The 18,453-nt window shown below is 31.9% G+C and overlaps 1 protein-coding gene across 1 annotated transcript in view; it reads right to left on the bottom strand.

The window, feature by feature from the left end:
• Window positions 1-2,233: 2,233 nt before the first annotated feature.
• ZDHHC2 (zDHHC palmitoyltransferase 2) overlaps window positions 2,234-18,453 on the bottom strand; it is a 66,146-nt gene continuing 49,926 nt past the window's right edge. Inside the window, exons 8-13 of the mRNA XM_081269723.1 lie at window positions 17,719-17,851; window positions 12,743-12,869; window positions 12,326-12,418; window positions 10,371-10,483; window positions 8,039-8,118; window positions 2,234-5,001 (exon numbers count right to left, since the gene is read on the bottom strand). Coding sequence (XP_081125849.1) covers window positions 8,078-8,118; window positions 10,371-10,483; window positions 12,326-12,418; window positions 12,743-12,869; window positions 17,719-17,851 — 507 coding nt within the window. The 3' untranslated portion in view covers window positions 2,234-5,001; window positions 8,039-8,077. The remainder of the gene's footprint in view (window positions 5,002-8,038; window positions 8,119-10,370; window positions 10,484-12,325; window positions 12,419-12,742; window positions 12,870-17,718; window positions 17,852-18,453) is intronic.

Genomic DNA, 18,453 nt, shown 5'->3' with positions numbered 1-18,453 from the left:
TATATTTTAATAGTACCCTTTAGGGAGCCATAAAACTATATACACACTGATAGGGGGAAAAAAGGTGCAATCTAAATTCTCATAATATCTTGCTTTAATAGCTGAATAGATGCAACCAAAGAAATGAAATTTTATAGGATTGGCATCTGTTCGTTAGTTCAGCATCGATATAATCCTACTCTAAAGGATTTTTTTCTCTCAATTTGAATAATCACCTTTATCTGTCAAACTATTAATAGTATTCAGGTCAGGATGAAGTTCCTTATAATACTGTTAAATGTTTATAATGCAATATGATAGTTTTCACAATATAAACAGTACTGACATTTCTGAGCAATGGGAACTCCTTAATGTAGTATAAACCAGGGCTTTAAGTCAATTATTAAAAGTTTCCTTTTGGTTTAACTAGTACTATTATTAGAAATAAACTAAATCAATCTTAATATCTTTTGTCCATCTTACAATACAGAAATAATGAATGCTGGCTATGTTTAAGAACAGGGATTTGTGAACAACGATTGCAGTTTTTGTTTTGCTTTCACTTTCCTGCATGAGAAAGGACAGGAAATGATTTAAATAAATATGCCTCATATCTGAACTTTTTGCTGGTATAAGACTAATTAGAGGGTATAAGAGATTGAGCTAGTAGTCATCTATCTATGGTAGAGCATTCTGAAGTCACATTTTAAGGGGACACTGAGAAAGGAAAAACTTGAGTATCATAGTCCAAAGCCTTCTGCAACACTAAACATTGTGCTAGGAACTACTTCATGTTAATAGTTGGATCCACAGAAGTTCTTTTGAATATATGAATCCATCACTTTGGTGATGTTCATTGTTCACAAGCTATAATGCTACTCCAAAACAATAACAAATGCATCATGGGAAAGAGAAATGGAAAGTGCATCCTTTGCACAATATAATACAATTTCCGGAGTTCTGAAACATAATAAGACCCTTAGGTAATAACTTGTAAAGGGAACCTAGTGGGGAACAGAGTGCTCAATTTCAGGATTTCTCTAAATATTATTCATGTATTTAATACTTTAAATGACATTATATGTTGCATGATCAAATTGCTAAGATTTCAATAAAAACAATCTGAATTTTTATCGACAAGGTTAAAATATTCTAGTGGTATTTTTGTAAAAGAATAACAAATACTTAAGATGCATAACTAAGTTCTCTTCCATACAGAAGAGGAAATAAGTGCTGAATTGGCTGTTTATAGAAAAGGAGTCTAGGCTGCTAAAATATTCAGGATTAAGCCAGGCAGTTTTCCATTTAGGAAGAGCAAATTTCTACAGCAGGATCTTACCTAGAGAAAATTGTAAAAATCTACTGCTGAAATGTGTCACTTAAGACAAAACAATGGCAGGTCAGAAAGTCTTGGTGGGTGGGATAGCTGTACTGGGAGAAACCTTGATCATGGTTTACAGTGCAAGTTGCTTTAACATATACATATACGTTCATGGCTTAAAAAAAAAATACTCAGAGGTGTCAAAATCACCACTTTCACAAGTAAATATCTGACTGGTAAGTGTATGCCAAATTATACAACATGACTTCAGAATGAGACTGACAAGTTTACGTATATTTCAAAATGAAGAAAATTTACTATTTGTAATATCATGGAGCAATGATATTTTCAATGTTTTCTTAATGCATGAATCACATCATTAATCTAATTGCTTTTAAATGTTTTATAATCCTTTGCATTTGGCATCCTTAGTGAAGATAGTTTCCATCAAACATATGCCATATTTCCAAAAGATATCTATGTATTTCAGTATATTTGATATATATAGTCCATTTTTAACTGTCTAGTTAACTACCAAGAAGTAATACATTATCTTTTCATCACCTCTCTCTCTCAAAGACTGATGTTATGATTATGATGTAGACATCGATTTTGCCAGTACAGCTCAGATAGGCTATTAGGAAAAGTATATTCTTAAAAGATTTGTACTGTTGGTGTAGAAGCAATTTCACATGGACAGTTAATGAAGAACAGCCACTTTATTAGGGTATATCAGGAGTGAGTCCCTGAATAAGTACTTCCTTCAATGCCTCATCACTGTATTCAGATCCAACTGTTCTTTCATTTACCTTTGGAAAAAAAAAAAACTCCTTCCGCTACATAATAGCAAATATTTACATAAACCAAACATTAGTTCACTATTTTTTAAATAAATGCTCTGTTCATAAATAATGAACAATAATACCTAAGTCTAGGTTGCTATAAATCTAGGCAGTTGAGACATCATAGTCAGGCTATTTAGTTCACTATTTTTAAATGAAAATTTTTCTTAAAATTTTGGCACCTTTATGGTAAAATCTCTAGAAAACAGGAAAATTATCAAAATTATGAGTTTAAAGGTGTATGTTTAAGTGTGTCTTCAAGTCTGAGTTAAGCCATTACATTTTTAAAGAATAAAATGCTTAAAATGTTTCAAAGGTGAATTTTATAAATATGTACAAAAGATAGATATATTTATTTGGTGATTTATTCACTCAGGTAAAATTATACTTCAATTACTTCCACAAATTATCATCTCCTACAATTAAAACAAAGCTGGCTTATTTAAATTCAAAAACGAAAGGGAACCATTACAACTTAATGAAAAACATTTTTATTTTTTTAACTCTTTCAAATCTGATTCTAATGTGTATTGACTTACATATTTAACTAAGTACACAAAAGACCTAAAGGGAGGAGGATTAACAATATTCTTGCAGGGTAAAAAGTTAATAATAATTTTTAAAAAATCCCTCTTTTTTTCCTTAGCATCCAGTTTGACAAGAGGGAATTATTAACTGGATCCTGTCCAGAAAAACAGCCATAATTGTGCTTTGAAGAATAGCTGGCTGCTTATAATTTTTAACACACCACATGCAGCTATTACCCTTAAGACTTCTAGCAGGAGCTATAGCTTCCATTCTGGCACTTTAGGTAGTGACAAATGACCAAACATGCTTCAAGACAAAAGTAAAAATGTAACATATCTTTTAAGCTATCTGGAAGCAGACTGTCATATCAAATTCATTTGCTCAAAAAAAAATATGTAAAAGCTGCCATCCTGTACTCCAAGGAACTATCAAAGCAACTTGGCTGACCTTGGTTCTTCCATAAACACATTTAATGTAAAAACTCTTTACATTTTTAACAAGGATGAGTAATTGCAATATCTTTTACTTCATTAATCTTCTGGTCTTCTAGTTTATTTTGTATTGAATTTTTGTTTACACCAATTACTTAGCTGTGTTTAAAAGGTAATCTGTTTTATAGTCTCAAAATCAGTACCAAATAAAAGTATACATTATTCTAATTGTTAACATTTACAAAACTTACACTCTATTGGATATTTTTTTAAAATGAGAATGTTTTCCTGTTTTTAAATAGTGCATACAAGGCACAAGAGCTTCTGAGTATACTTACTCAAGCCAAATCTTTTGGCATCAACAAATGCATCATTTAGTTCATCTTAAACTAAATTTACAAACCGTACACCATTTAGTTCATATTGAATTAAATTTCTTAAAGTATATGAATTTTTTAATGATTTGCATAAATTAATTTTAATAAGTATCTGAGGAAAAATACAGATTAACTGTTACAGGTTTGATGAGAAGACACAGTAATAATATGGCTATCACTGGAGGATTAACTTATTGATCTACCAGGAATTCTTAACAAAAATTCAATATTTTCACTGTGTTCAATAAGAGAAATAACCTAAAAAGATACTTTATGCCAGGTGCAGTGATGCATACCTGTAATCCCAGCAATTCAGGAGGCTGAGGCAGGAGGATTGAAAGTTCAAATCCAGCCTCAGTAATTTAGCAAGGCCCTAAGTGACTCAGAAAGACCCTATCTCAAAATATAAAATAAAAAAAGGTCTGGGGATACAGCTCAATGGTTAAGCACCCCTGGGTTAAATCCTGGTACCAAAAAAAAAAAATTACAAAAGCAAACCTGAATAAAGAATGTCATAAACCAATCTTCATAATTGTTATCATAGATTTCCCCACATTTAAGATTAGAAGAGGGGGCGAGGGTTGTGGCTCAGCTGTAGAGTACTTGCCTAGCATGCACGGGGCACTGGGTTTGATCCTCAGCACCACATAAAAATAAAATAAAGGTACTGTGTCCAACTAAAATAATATTTTGTAAAAAAAAAAGATTAGAAGAGATGAAAATGTATTTTCAATGTAATAGAGGAACTTTTGTCAGAACATTGTATTAGTTTTCTAACTAGTTGCTTTATCAGTGGACCCAAGGTTCAATGTTCTTACTTTCCAGCAAGGAACAAAGGGTAAAATGAGATTTAAAGTCTGGCAGAAATGGGTGGTGATCCTTAACTGTAGGCCACTAGCACTCTGCAGTGGATTCACAGTTACTACAGTTCACTCAGTCTGAGGTCAGATTCACATTAGAAGAGAAAACCAAAGAAGTCTTATTTCTTACCTTCTCCTTCTTAAAGGAAACTAATATGAATAAAGCTTAACATTATAATGTGATTTAAAATTTTAAATCTTAAAAGATATTAGTCTCAATTTTCTGAATAAGAAAACCAGATTATTAATGTTTTTTACATGAAAAACTGTGCAAACCAAGTATTTGAGTGAAAAGTGACCCATTAATTTATTCCCAGTTTTTAATAGAAGATATTTTCCCTTTGATTCAAAAAACACAATTACTTTTAACACTTAAGAGGAATTCACGTTAGCTGTAACATTTGTATAGTGGATCAAAAACGTGTACGGCTTAAGCAACAGCTTGGAAAGAACTAGTCAATTAATATTCTGCATATCCAGGGCTGGAGACGTAGCCCAGTGGTAGAGCACTTGACTGGCATGTGCAAGGCCCTGGGTTCAATCCCCAGCACCATGAAACAAGCAAGCAAACAAATTTTCTGCATATCCAGCCAAAGGAATAAAGAAGCTGCTGTTCAATGGCTTCTGTGGGAAGCCTCTGCCATCCTTCTGCAGCATTGGTACCTTGAAATGAAACAGAAAACATGAAACTATTGTGTTAAGTACAAAAAATGAAATCCAAACTAACCACCTCATTATTTGTTGCAATAACATCCACTCCTTGTTCTTCTATGCTAGCAGGCTTGGTAGACATGTTTTTGAATACAGACTAGATCCATGCTTCTCAAATTTTAATGTGCATATACATGAGAAGACCTTAGTAAAGTTTAAAATAATTCAGATCCTTATACAAAGTACATGTATGAAGACTTGAATTGGGTGTCAACATATTTTATATACAAACAGAGGTAGAAAAAATTGTGGGGTATATGTGTATTAAGAGTTATAATGCAAACAAAACAAAACAAAAAAGTACATGTATAAAGGCATAAATTGGCATAAACATACTTTATATACAGAGATACGAAAAACTGTGCTCTATATGTGTAATAAGAATTGTAATGCATTTCACTGCTGTGCTGTCTGTCATGTATTTAAAAAAATAAAATCAATAAAAGATTAAAAAAAGAAAGAAAGAAAATTCCAAATTTGGTAGAAGATATAGATCTAAAATAAAAAAATTAATTAATTAAATTAAATAATTCAGATCCTGATTCAGTAGGTCTAAGGTAAGGCCTAAGGTTCTGCTTTTCTAAAAAGTTCCAGATGATGCCACTGATGCTCATTTGGGGCCACAATTTGAGTAGAGCGTTCCATGTTGATAGTTTTGCATTTGTCTGAGGTCAACTGGAGTTTGGGAGCGACAAATGAGTTGGAAAGGACATTTAAGGAAATAAATTTGAAACTTCATACACATAAAAACACAGCAAGTTTAAATTTATATTGTATTGGGTAAGCGAAAATAAATCTATTTTTAGCACTACTATAGGTTTTAGCACTAAGCAATCTTTTATTAAACAGCCTTAAATTGAGCTGGGAATGTAGATCAGATCAGGGATAGAGTACTAGAATGCTTGCCCACCGGTGGCTGCACAAAGCCCCAGGTTCAATCCCCACCTCTGCAGCATTAAAAAAAAGAAAAAAAAAAAAAAGCCACAGACCACATACTAGTGTAGTTCAAAGAAATAAAGAACAACAAAAAAATTCATTTTGTAAGATATATTAGGCACATCAATATTAATCAATATTAGATTGGGCTGGGGATGTGGCTCAAGTGGTAGCGCGCTCGCCTGGCATGTGTGCGGCCCGGGTTCGATCCTCAGCACCACATACCAACAAAGATGTTGTGTCCACCGAGAACTAAAAAATAAATATTAAAAAAAAAAAATTCTCTCTCTCTCTCTCACCTCTCACTCTATCTTTAAAAAAAAAAAAAGTCTAAAAAAAAAATATTAGATGACAACATTCAATATTAAATTGAATATTAAATGAATTACAAGTCTAAGATATAATGCAAGAAAAACTATTTTTAAAAGTCTAGTATTTATTAGCTATCTTAGAACAATTCAATTTAAAAATTTTTTACTGCCAATGGTTATATCAACCAAATGAACAACATTATATTATAAAACCTCTTGGTAATGTTTTGGGGTTTAGGCAGTTCATTTATGCTGCCATTTGGTTATTATAATTACTAATGCCATATTTTCCTATGTAATAAAATCAAGCTTCTATGAGATTTTTAATTTCAATGTTGTTTGATTTCTTATCAACCAAATATTTATTGAGAACCTACTATGTTTCTGGCACTGTGCAAGGTGTTAGGTATAGCAATGAACAAATCCAACACTAGTCTGTGTTGAAATACTGGGAAGTCTAAATGACTTATACACAATCATATTATGTAAAAATGCAAAACATTGAACACAAAAAAATTTGTAATGTCACTGATGTCACAAAAAAATGAATAATTATAACAAATTATTATAACTAATAATGAAACACAGTGGGGAAAATCCTGTAAAATTTTGTTCTACAGAATATGCTTCTATAAAATATTTTATTTGTGGTATTGACTAGTAGTTCATATTTGTTTATTCATTTTTGCATTTTAAATATTATTTCCAGAATTTAATAATGTTTCTTTGCTATGTAACCAAATTCAAAAGATAAAATTTTCACTATCCTAACCACAATTAGGATCAGTCTTATCAACTGTACCAATACATTCAGACCTGATCCTGGTCTTCCCCAAATCAAAACACTAAAATTGTGAATTACCAGATTCGTATCCTGCTGTCAATTACATGACAACCAAAACAAAGCAAACAGCTAAAACAACCAAAACAAAGCAAATAGCTAAAATCAGATATTCAGGAAAGACTTTGACACAAACAATTTTGTTTTATGTGCTAATTGGTTGCTTCTCTTAAACTTTAGGAATCTAGATTGCGGTTTTGAGTAGATTGAGAACCTACTATGTTGAGAATCATCTCAACTTTAAATTTTGATTCCTTATATAGTGTTTATTACAAAACTATATTTGTTATGTTTGTTTAGATGTTAATGGCTTTATTCCAAAGGTTCTCTTCATTTTCCCTTCTTACTTATTGGAAGTTTATTAACAGATTAGATTTCAAGGAAAGTGACTTGGAACAAGTTTAAAAAAAACTTACAGTTTAAAGAAAATGGTTTGGAGCACCTATTATTTACATGCTATGAGGTCCTACTGTGACTAAAAATGGGGATGACAGGTGTTTGTGCTAACAAACAAAATCATCTTATACTTGGACCCAGTGAGATTCTGCTAAAGGATGGTCAAAGATATGATAATTGTGTATCCTGAATGTTAGAAAAAAATAAAGATGATAAATTCTATGATCCTATGAAATGACAAGCAATGTTTAAGTAAATGTAGAGTTGATCTCTGCCATTTAATGCATTCATAAATAAATAACCTTTTCATTAACTTATTTCTATACTTTATCAAATTAACCTGAAGTGAAATTCATGTCCAGAGGCCCAGGATAATTAATGAAATTCCACAGGTCACATAAGACATCTTACGTGCAAAAATAAAGAATATTTATGGGAATTAATAACTCTAATAAATTAAAAAACTGTTAAAAATATAAAACATAAAAATAAAGGGGAAACTTACTTTATTTGTATAAAATGTGAATTTACTTCGCTTGAAGAGTTAAGTCTCATTCTCCATGGTTAATGCAGGATTGCTCATACCTTAAAGAAAGAAAATAAACTAACATTTTTGGTTGTTTTTGAACAAGTAAACAGAGATATGTTTATTCACCTAAGAATAATTCTCAAAAATACTTGCAAAGGTGCCCTGAATATAGTAAGGAGGCTGGGGAGATGACTTCTAGAACAAACATATGCACTCACACCCTGTCCAATGTTAGAGCCAGGATTTTTCTCCCCACCTCACACACACAGACATCAAAGCCACTAAAAATAGAGCTAGAAATGTAAAAATGTAGATATGTGTTCAATATTTTGCATTTTTACATGAGGAAAAAAATGAACAAAATGGTGAAAGATATTAAATTGCTCAGATCAAGTTTCCTCACCTAATTACCTCCTTCTTCAAACCAGTCTTTAAGTCCTTTCTCATTTTCTCCTTCTCTTTTTATTCTTCCTTCCTTTACATTTTCCTCTATACTAGTTTCTCAATTCATTCATCAATTTAACAGAAAATTAATGTAAATGCCAAATAATTAATAGCATATAAAATCAAGCAATCATCTCCAAGTCGATGTAGACTATCAGATAGAGTGTGTATTCCTTCTGGAAGAAAGGGAGTTCTTTGTCGCTCTTCCAAACAATTGACTCCCAACTTTTCATCACTTCTTTGCCTCTAAGGAAGGTGATAAACTCAAATGGCAAACAGGTGCCATCAATTTTTGTCAACGCAATGCCTCCTTCCTATAGACTAGAAAGCTAAATGGTGGGTTAAGGGAAGGACCAAATTATGAACACTCAGATCACGAGGATCTTCAGAGGACACAAATGGTGTTCAAAATATGATCTTTAAAAAAAAAAAAAAAACTTTGGGGCTGGGGATGTGGCTCAAGCGGTAACACGCTCACCTGGCATGCGTGCGGCCAGGGTTCCATCCTCAGCACCACATACCAACAAAGATGTTGTGTCCGCCGAGAACTAAAAAATAAATATTAAAAATTCTCTCTCTCTCTGTCTCTCCTCTCTCACTCTCTCTTTAAAAAAAAAAAAAACTTTGTTTGACTTCTTATATATTAAATAATGATGAGAATTTTTACTCTGGACTCTTTACTTCCCACTATCACTAAATCCCAAAGAGATTTCAAGTAAATCAATAAACACTTTAAAGTACAATGAACCTGGGCTGGGGATGTGGCTCAAGCGGTAGCGCGCTCGCCTGGCATGCGTGCGGCCCCGGGTTGGATCCTCAGCACCACATACCAACAAAGATGCTGTGTCCGCTGAAAACTAAAAAATAAATATTAAAGTTCTCTCTCTCTCAAAAAAAAAAATAAAAAATAAAGTACAATGAACCAAGTCAGGAAGCATGTGAATTTGGAAAAAAAAAAAAGAACTAGAAACAAAGAAAATGTCTGAAAAACTGCTAAAATGAGTCAATCTGGAAATTTCCTGGCTAACAGGGCCTTACTTGTGGGTGTCTAGTTTTGTAGTCATTCTAGGGACACCCACACACCTGCACTACAATCACCTCACTTAATATTGACCAACCCCAAGAAACAGAGAGTATTTGAAGGATAAGGAAGCTAAGCCCAAAGGAAGTTAGATCATAACAAACACCACACACTAACAGGTGTCCAAACTGGGTCTTGTAAACAAGTCTGACTTCAAAGCCTTGATTGTTCTTTGCTAATAAACTAAGTAATCAAAAGATTAAATCAATAATAACAAAGGAACTGTGTATGAGATATGAAGAAATTACAGGCAGTTTAAGTGATGGTAATTATGCAATCATTTTACATAGATATTTTAAAGCTGAATAGAAATCTTAAGAGTCAAAAACAGAGCTACATAATTAATTTAAAGTACTTTTCAGAAGATATTTTATAACCGCCTGAGTTGACTACATTTTTTTCACTGTAATCCTTTGTATTTGGAATTTATTTCTATTACTACTTAAAAAAAAAAACAGGCAGCGATAAAGATTTGGTTCTTTAAACTGGAAAAAAAATAATCTTCTATAAAATGGTTTTCTATTAACAGATGTTAAAACAACTCACAAAGAGTTCTTTCAAAATTATTCAAAATTTACAATGGACATCTGACTCCAAAGGTTGTGTGTGTGTGTGTGTGTATACTTATATATATACTTACATTTATAAAGACATATTTATATATATTTATAAATACATGTATAAAATTAATAAAGTTCTGTAGAAAAACAGTGAGATCTTTCACCACTGCCCCTTTTTAAAACTAAAGCATATTTTAAAATAGCCAATTAAGCACACCCTTACCAGCTTTGCCTTTTCCTGGGTTTGTGCTGCTCTCTGTCCAAGACTGAGAATCAGTAAGAAGGTGGCTCTGGGACTCTCTCAATGGCTTTGCAGGAAATTGATGGTTTTCAGCACTGATAAATAATAATGAACATCACAGGTTAATTCTTGGTAGTATTGTTGAGTATTTCTCAAAATATGAAAAACTCAAACCACTTGTAATACAAGATGATTTTAGGAAGTATCCAAGATATTTGGGGACGACAAGGATAAGACACTAAAAGACACTGACTCAAGGAGAAAAATGTTGTCTTCAGTGTCCTTTCTTCCTTCTCATCATAAATAACATGATAATCTCTAACCTTGGAAAATTTACATTATTAATACAGAGAATAATCCTTAACCTCAGATTTTAGCAGGTAAGGGAATCTAATTAAAACTTAATAAGATCATTTTTATGCTTGATTTTATTCTGTTTATGGCAAATTATAATAGCTTTTTTATTTATGACTGTGATATGAAGTTTGCTTGAAAAATAAGTTTAAGTATCCTTCTTAAAGAGATATATTACACAAAAATATTAATTTTGGGATGTATAGATATGGAAAAAATATGAAGGTGACAGTAGGAAGATAAGTTTAAGAAAAACCACGGTAGTGTTTCTAAAGTGACCTAAATGATCTTGAACAAAGAATTCTCTTCCTCCCTATGAACAAATGAGAGTGCTATCTTGCAGGAATGTTGAAAACATTTGACTTCACGAGTCCTTAATTTGGGGAGTGAAAAGGCTTGAAAGAATTTCCTCTGAAACTTAAGTTTTAAAGTTTAGGTGGACCTGCCATATGTCAACATGTTGGATGATGTGGAAAATATACAAAAAATAATAGTCCACTTAGAGAAAAATTCTGGGCATAGAAGGTATTAGCAAAATTTTAGAATATCCTGAAATAGAAATTATAATTTAAAAATCTACTTACAATTCTTCCAAAAACTAATTGCACATATTTTAGCTGAATATAATTATTATGTTTTTAAGGATATGAGGTTAAGCTTTTGCTCCTTAATGATTACCTCACATCTAATATTTTATAACATTTTAATATTTTTTGCAGCTTTAATAGCTCCTTACTAAAATTTTGGAGGTAAATTTTAAAAATGAGCATGTTTCTGCAGAGATTTATACCTACTCATAAACAAAAATCTTTTTTTACTTTAACTCTTAATATATAATAAATATTTCATAAAGGTCTAAAAATTAGTGTTTCAAACCAATGAAAACTCACATACAGCCTTTTAAAAGTTTTAACTACTATCGCCTTTTGACAGTAGCAAAGTTAGAATTAAACTTCAGTTCTGTTGCCATCTTAAAATTCTTGAAAGACTGAATCAAAACAAACTTAAAGCTGGAGCAAAAGTCTCCAGACAACAAATTTCCCAGACCCCTTCACCTCTCTCTAAACAAAATAAAAAATAAAAAGGTTCTGATAATACTTAGAGGTCTTTAAACAGCAAAAAAGTTATAGGACATATTACTAATAGAATTATCAAACAGGTGCCTTGGGATCCATCTGAACTCTAAAGACTTGATACAGAGAATTTTCTCTGATCTTCATAAAAATTACCAGAGAGGAAAGACATGGAGGGTCAGAGGGGAATTTTATCCTTTGCATGCTCACTAGAAAAACGAGGAGCTAATTTTGTCCTATAATTTTTAAGTGCTACATTTAAAAAAAATCATAATATATTTCAGTCAACTGAAATGTACAGAGAACCTGTGTACTTATCCCTTAGACTATTAGCAAAACCTCATAAACACAATCTAAGTGGCCCAGGTTTGCCTCCCCAATCATACTCTCCTCTCTCCCTCATTCCAAGTGGAAACCATTGCAGTAAACTCTCTTATGTTTACTCATGTAACCAAAGGACTCAAGAATAAAACTCATTGGAAAATAAAGCAGAAAAAAGTGTGGGATTACTTTTTAGCTGTGGAATTCAGTCCTGCAGGAGTGGATGGTTGTTCAGGATCCTGGTTAACAAGGCAAGTTGGAAAAGAGCAGCCATCACCTAGACTATAATTAAAATAAAAACTTACAGTTGAATCAGGAAAAAGACAATGGAGTAAAACCCTGTTACAATGCCAATGACTGAAAGCAGAGCAGGTAATATGCAAAATATGTGGATCAGCATTGGCTTCAATACACTGTTTATATTTAGAGAGAGGATGAGTTAGTTCATGTTCACATTGATGTAATAGTGAATCATAAAATATTACTTAAAAATAGAAGTCACTACGCAGAATTATAGACCTATGGAACAGAAACTTTTTCTGAAATTGTCCTTTGTTGACTTGCTTCCATTAGTTTAAAACCTGAAAAAGTTAACAGCAAAAGTACCTTGAGAAAATGGGTAGCAACCAATATTTCTTCTCATCACCAAAAACTTGTCGCATGTTTTTACTGAAACCCAAGCTGAAGCCATTCTTATCTGTTCCATGTCGAAACACTGGACTTCTGAATGCCTCTAGAAGAGATGGTAAAGCAACTGCATGAATAAAGAACAAATCAACAAGAGGTTCCTAATATTTAGAAATAATTAAATTAAATGAAGAAACTCTGGAAATCAATGTCCACCCTGTGACTAAATATGTACCTACTAGTAGCCCTGACATACAGATTGTCTATTCTTTTCAAAATATCACGTCTATTTTAATTCTCAACTAATCCTTTTACTACTATGGCTGTACATGTGCATTGTAAAAACATTTAAAAATACAAGTAAGCAAATAGGTTAAAACTTTGTATCTTCTGGATCTTTTGATAGATAATTGAATGGATACATGGAAGGGCAATAGATATATATTCAAATATACAGAGTTTTTTTTAACCAAAATGAGCGTATACTTTACATATATTGTATAACTGTTTTGAAGTTAACAAATTCTAGTTTCAATATTATTGAAATTTTCTCTCACTTAATCATAAAAATTTTCCAGATGACCCAAAAATACACTGTATAGTGTTTGTCCAAATCAGGATACAATCCATAACCATACATTGCATCTGGTTGTGCCCACTTGCCTATCAAAGTTGAGGTTGAGTAAGGTTCTGGGAGTTGCCCAAGATCACAAAAGAAATAAATTACAGATGTGGGATTTGAACAAGGTCATCAATTTTCCTTCCAGAATACTACATTTTCTTCTTGAATAACACTGAAAGGCAAATTCTAAAATTTTATTTTTGGAATATGAACTAACATTTAAGTATAATGATTTTTTTCCCAAAATTTAAAAAAAAAATAACTAGAAGTTGGCTTCTATGAAAAATGTGGTGATTTAGACATACCACAAGTTGTGTCCACTTGCATTATAATAAATGCAACATCCTTTGCATTTGCCACTCCAGGTTAAAGAGTTATTTGAAAACTAGGGCCATATTATCCAGAGGAAGTCCTTTCAGTGCTACAAGTTAAATCTCAAATCTAGAAGCTAAAAGCTTCTGGAAACAATTCATTTACTTTCAAAGCATTACAATTTAAATGTCCAAACTGAAATTGGAAAACAAGATACCTTGCTTAGAAATTACTTTACTAAAGCAAATTTTTTTCTAATAATATGTGCTGTAATAGGATTTTGCCTGAATGTTAAAAATGAACAAGAACTATCTACTATAATTAATCTTCACTGAATAATCATGGGATCTCATAGCTTAAAAGCTCCTTTCTGATCAAAGGAATTTATAAATTCTAGTTGCATTCCCAAACTCCTAATCTTAGCCTAGAAACTATGTAGCTAAGTCTCTGCTTACTTTTCACTTCTCATTCTTTAGCTTCTTATGCTCCAACCCCATAGATGGTTTCTCAAGTATTCCTAGCTCTTTTCTTATATTTTCTTTTTAAAAAAAAACTGTGGTGAAATTCACAAAACATAAAATCTTTTTTGAAGTGAACAACCAAATGGCACTCAATATAAATTCTGTGCAACAATTACCTTTATCAAGTTCCACAATAGTTTTACTATTATACCCTTAAGCAGTTACTCTCCAGTCCCTTCTGTCCTTATCCCCAAGCAACAACTAACACGATTGTGCTCTATGAATTTTCCTATTCTGGACATTCATATGAATGGGATCATATAAGCCATAATCTTTTGTGATTATTTTCTTTCACTTAGCATGTTTTCAAGGTTCATGTGTGTTGTAGCAAGTGTCAGTACTTCATTCCTTTTTATAGCTGAGGAATATTCCTTTGTATAGATATGCCCATATTTTCTCCATTATTTAATGGGCATTTGGGTTGCTTCTGACTACTGTAAATAGTTCTTTAGGGTCACTGGTATACAAGCATCCATTTAGATTCTTGTTTTCAATTTTTGGAGTATATCCCTAGGAGTGGCACTGCTGGCTCTTACGATAATTCTACCATATGAGGAATATACCAACATGTTTTTAATAGTTGCTACACCATTTTATATTCCCAGCATAATTATAAAAGGATTCTAAATTCCCTAAATCCTGACAAACACTTGTTTCTAGTTTTGTATTACAGCCACCCTAATGGTGTGATGTGATACCTCACTATGGTTTTGGTTTGAGTAATGATGTTGAGCATGTTTTAAAGAACTTGTTGATTATTTGAATATTTTCTCTAAATAAATGTCTACCTAAATGTCTATTCAAATCCTTTGCCAATTTTTTGAGTCTTTTTGTTGTTGGTTTGTAAGAATTCTTAATATATTCTGCATATGAGGTCCTTAGTCAGATACATTTTTTGCAAATATTATTCTTATTCTGTTGTTTTTTATTTTCTCAATAATATCCTGTGGTTCACAAAAGTGAACAACAAAAGCATGCAACAACAGAAAAAAAATAAGGAGTTATTTTTTTCTGTTGTTGCTCATGATTTTGGTATTCTAAGACTACATTGCCATTTTCAAGTTCCTGAAGATGCATTTTCTAAGTTTTATAGTTTTAGCACTTCTGTTTAGATCGTTGGTTGATTTTAATTTTTTAAAATATTTTCTAGTTGTCAATAGATCTTTATTTATATACAGTGCTGAGGATCAAATCCAGGGCCTCACACATGCCAGGCAAGTGCTCTACCACTGAGCCAAGATTCTAGCCCCTTCAATTTTAATTTTTTGTATATGCTATGGGGTAAGGGTCTAATTTCATTTTCTGCCCTATGAATTCAAGTTTTCCCAGCAACATGACAAAGCTATTAGTCTTTCTCCATCTATATTCCTGACAACCTAGTTAAAAACTGATTGACTAAAGAGGTATGGATTTATCCCTGGAAATATGTGTGTGTGTGTGTGTGTGTGTGTGTGTGTGTGTGTGTACGCATACATGCATGTGTGTAATAACGTAATATAATTAAGAATACACAACCAAATGAGGAGATGCACAAACATAGAGGTATGTATCTCGTCATGTCAGTAGCACACTGTTTTGATCATTATAGTTTTGAAATCAGGAATGTGAATCTTCCAACTTTGTTCTTTTTCTGGTGAGACATTTTTGCTATTTGAGTCCTCTTATAATTTTATATGAATTTGAGGATCAGCTTTTGCATTTATGCAAAAATGGAATTACACTGAATGTATAAATCACTTTGGGTAGTACTGCCATCTTAACAATGTTAAATCTTCCAGTCCATGAACATGGGGAATCTTACCATTTCTTTATAAGTCTCCTTTAACTTCTTTCAATCATGCTTTGTATTTTCAGTGTGCTACTGTAGAACCTCCTTGGTTAAATTTATTCCTAAGTATTTTATTCTTTTAAAAACTTTTGAAAAGTGGAATAATATTCTTAGTTTCATTTTTGGATGTTTCATTTTTTTGTGTACAGAGAAACATAACTGATTTGGCACTTATTGATTTTATTTGACTATCCAGATATTGTTAACACTGCTTTTTTGTGAATTCTTTAGATATTTTTATATAAGATCATGTTATCTGTGAATAGGGATAGTGGTACTTCTTTCCTTTGGTTGCCTTTATTTCTTTTCCTTGACTAATTCTAACTGGTTAGATCTTGCTGTATGTTGAATAGCAGTAATAAAGGACATATCCATGTTTTGTTCCTGATGTTAAAAGGAAAGTTTTCAGTTTTTCACCTCTGAGTCTTAGGTTAGCTGTGGATTTCTCATAAATGCACTTTATCAGGTTGAGGAGGTTCCTTTACAATCTTAATTTTTTAAGTGTGCTTCCTCTTAATCATGAAAGAGTGTTAGATTTTGTTACATGTTTTTCTCTTTTCTCTGTTAATGTACAGTGAAGCCAAACTGTCCCAGGCTTTTCTTTGTTGTGAACCATTTGATTACTGATTCAATCTCTTTACTTGTTATAGGTTTGTCTTAGTTTTTTGTGTCTTCTTGAATCAGTTTGATGGCTTGTTTGTTCCTAGAAATTTGTCCATTTCATCTAGGTTTTCTAATGTACAATAGTTCATAATAATCTTTTATAATCCTTTCATTTCTAAAAAGTCAGTAGCAATGTCCCCATTTTCATTTCTGATTTTTGTGATGAGTCTTCACTTTTTTCCTTGTTAGATAAATGTTGTCAATTTTTTTGGTTTCATTGGTTTTCTGTAATATTTATTATTTATTTCCATTATCTCCTATCTTTATTACTTCCTTCCTTCAGCTAGCTTTGGGTTTAATTTGCTCTTCTTTTTTTCATTTTTAAGGTAGAAAGTTATTGATTGAAATATTTCTTCCTTGTTAGAATGACATTTACAACTATTCATTTTCCTCTAAGAACTGCTTTAGCTGCATCCCATATTTATAGGGCTTTTGAACATACTGTTTTCTCTGCCTGACGTGCTCTGGCTCTTTTCATGGCTGACTGCTTAGGTTAAGTACTTTTTGTTGTAGTAAGTGCTTTCCTGCCAGCTCATTCTAAATAAGTTTCCTCCATCATCCCCAGTCCTTTATTCACACTTGAGCATTCTCTTTGCTTCATTAAAATTATTTTGCATTTTGTAATTACTTTTATGTTTCATTATTAATTTAGGGACCCCTCAATAGACTGTCTCCTTTACTACTTCTATTCAACATTACACAGTAAGTTCTAACTACAGCAATTAGTCAAGGAAAAGAAATAAAGGCAACCAAAGGAAAAAAGTACAACTATCCCTATTCACAGTGCTCTTGGTCACAATGCTTTGCCCAGCATGGATGACCAATAAATGCATGAAATGAATGAACTTATATATGTCGAAGTGACTATCCACACACACAAAAATGTGAGAAATAAGAATGATTTTTTTACCACTTCAGGATAGGTGGATGTTTAATCATATGTCAACTTTCAATGAGTATCTACGTATGTACTTAAAAGTTCTGTCAACTACAATAATTTAATACTCACCTAATGTAGATTTATTTTTGCTGACTAGCCAACAATGATAGCCAAACAGAGAAGACAAGCTGACAGAAAACATAGCTGCAGCAAAGAATAAAAACATAATATGGAACTTGGCTTGAGTATCAGGTAGGCCATTCTATAAAGAAAGGAAGAAAATAACATGTTTCGTCAAAGGGGAAATTATCCTTTTATTTTTATAAGCAAGTTTCTTTTTGCTTAAAATTTTTTATAAATAAATTTTTTATAAATTTTTAATAATTTTTTTAAATAAATTTAGATATGGAGAAAGATACATGGTGTTAAAACTTCAGGAGAAAAAAGAAATATATATTTTGTCATATTAAATTAAATGTTTGCTGGAATATGTGTCTATGGAAAAAGATTAAAATTGGGGGTATTTATTTTGCATAGTCAAATCAGAAAAATTATGACAGCATAGTATAAACTATAACAGTAGGACATGAGATAGAAGGAACTATAAAATATTTTAAATCTGACATGTTTTGTTTGCATACTACAGATTCACAAATGTTTAAATAGCTTTATTATTAAGGTTAACTGGCACAATTTAGTTACCATTCTCATTGATGTTTTCTATTACTGCAAACAACAGCATTGACTAAAAGAATACATATAACAACACATCCACAATAATGCTCCAAGCTATTTTAAATAATAACATCACAGAAAAGATCAACATTAGTGAATAACACCTATCTAAAATAAATTTTATAATGT

Source organism: Spermophilus citellus (genome assembly GCF_964194105.1).
Source record: "Spermophilus citellus genome assembly, chromosome: 16".
NCBI classification, from domain to species: domain Eukaryota; kingdom Metazoa; phylum Chordata; class Mammalia; order Rodentia; family Sciuridae; genus Spermophilus; species Spermophilus citellus.
Note: the sequence above shows the minus strand (reverse complement) of the source record. Positions and strands in the feature narration are given on the sequence as shown.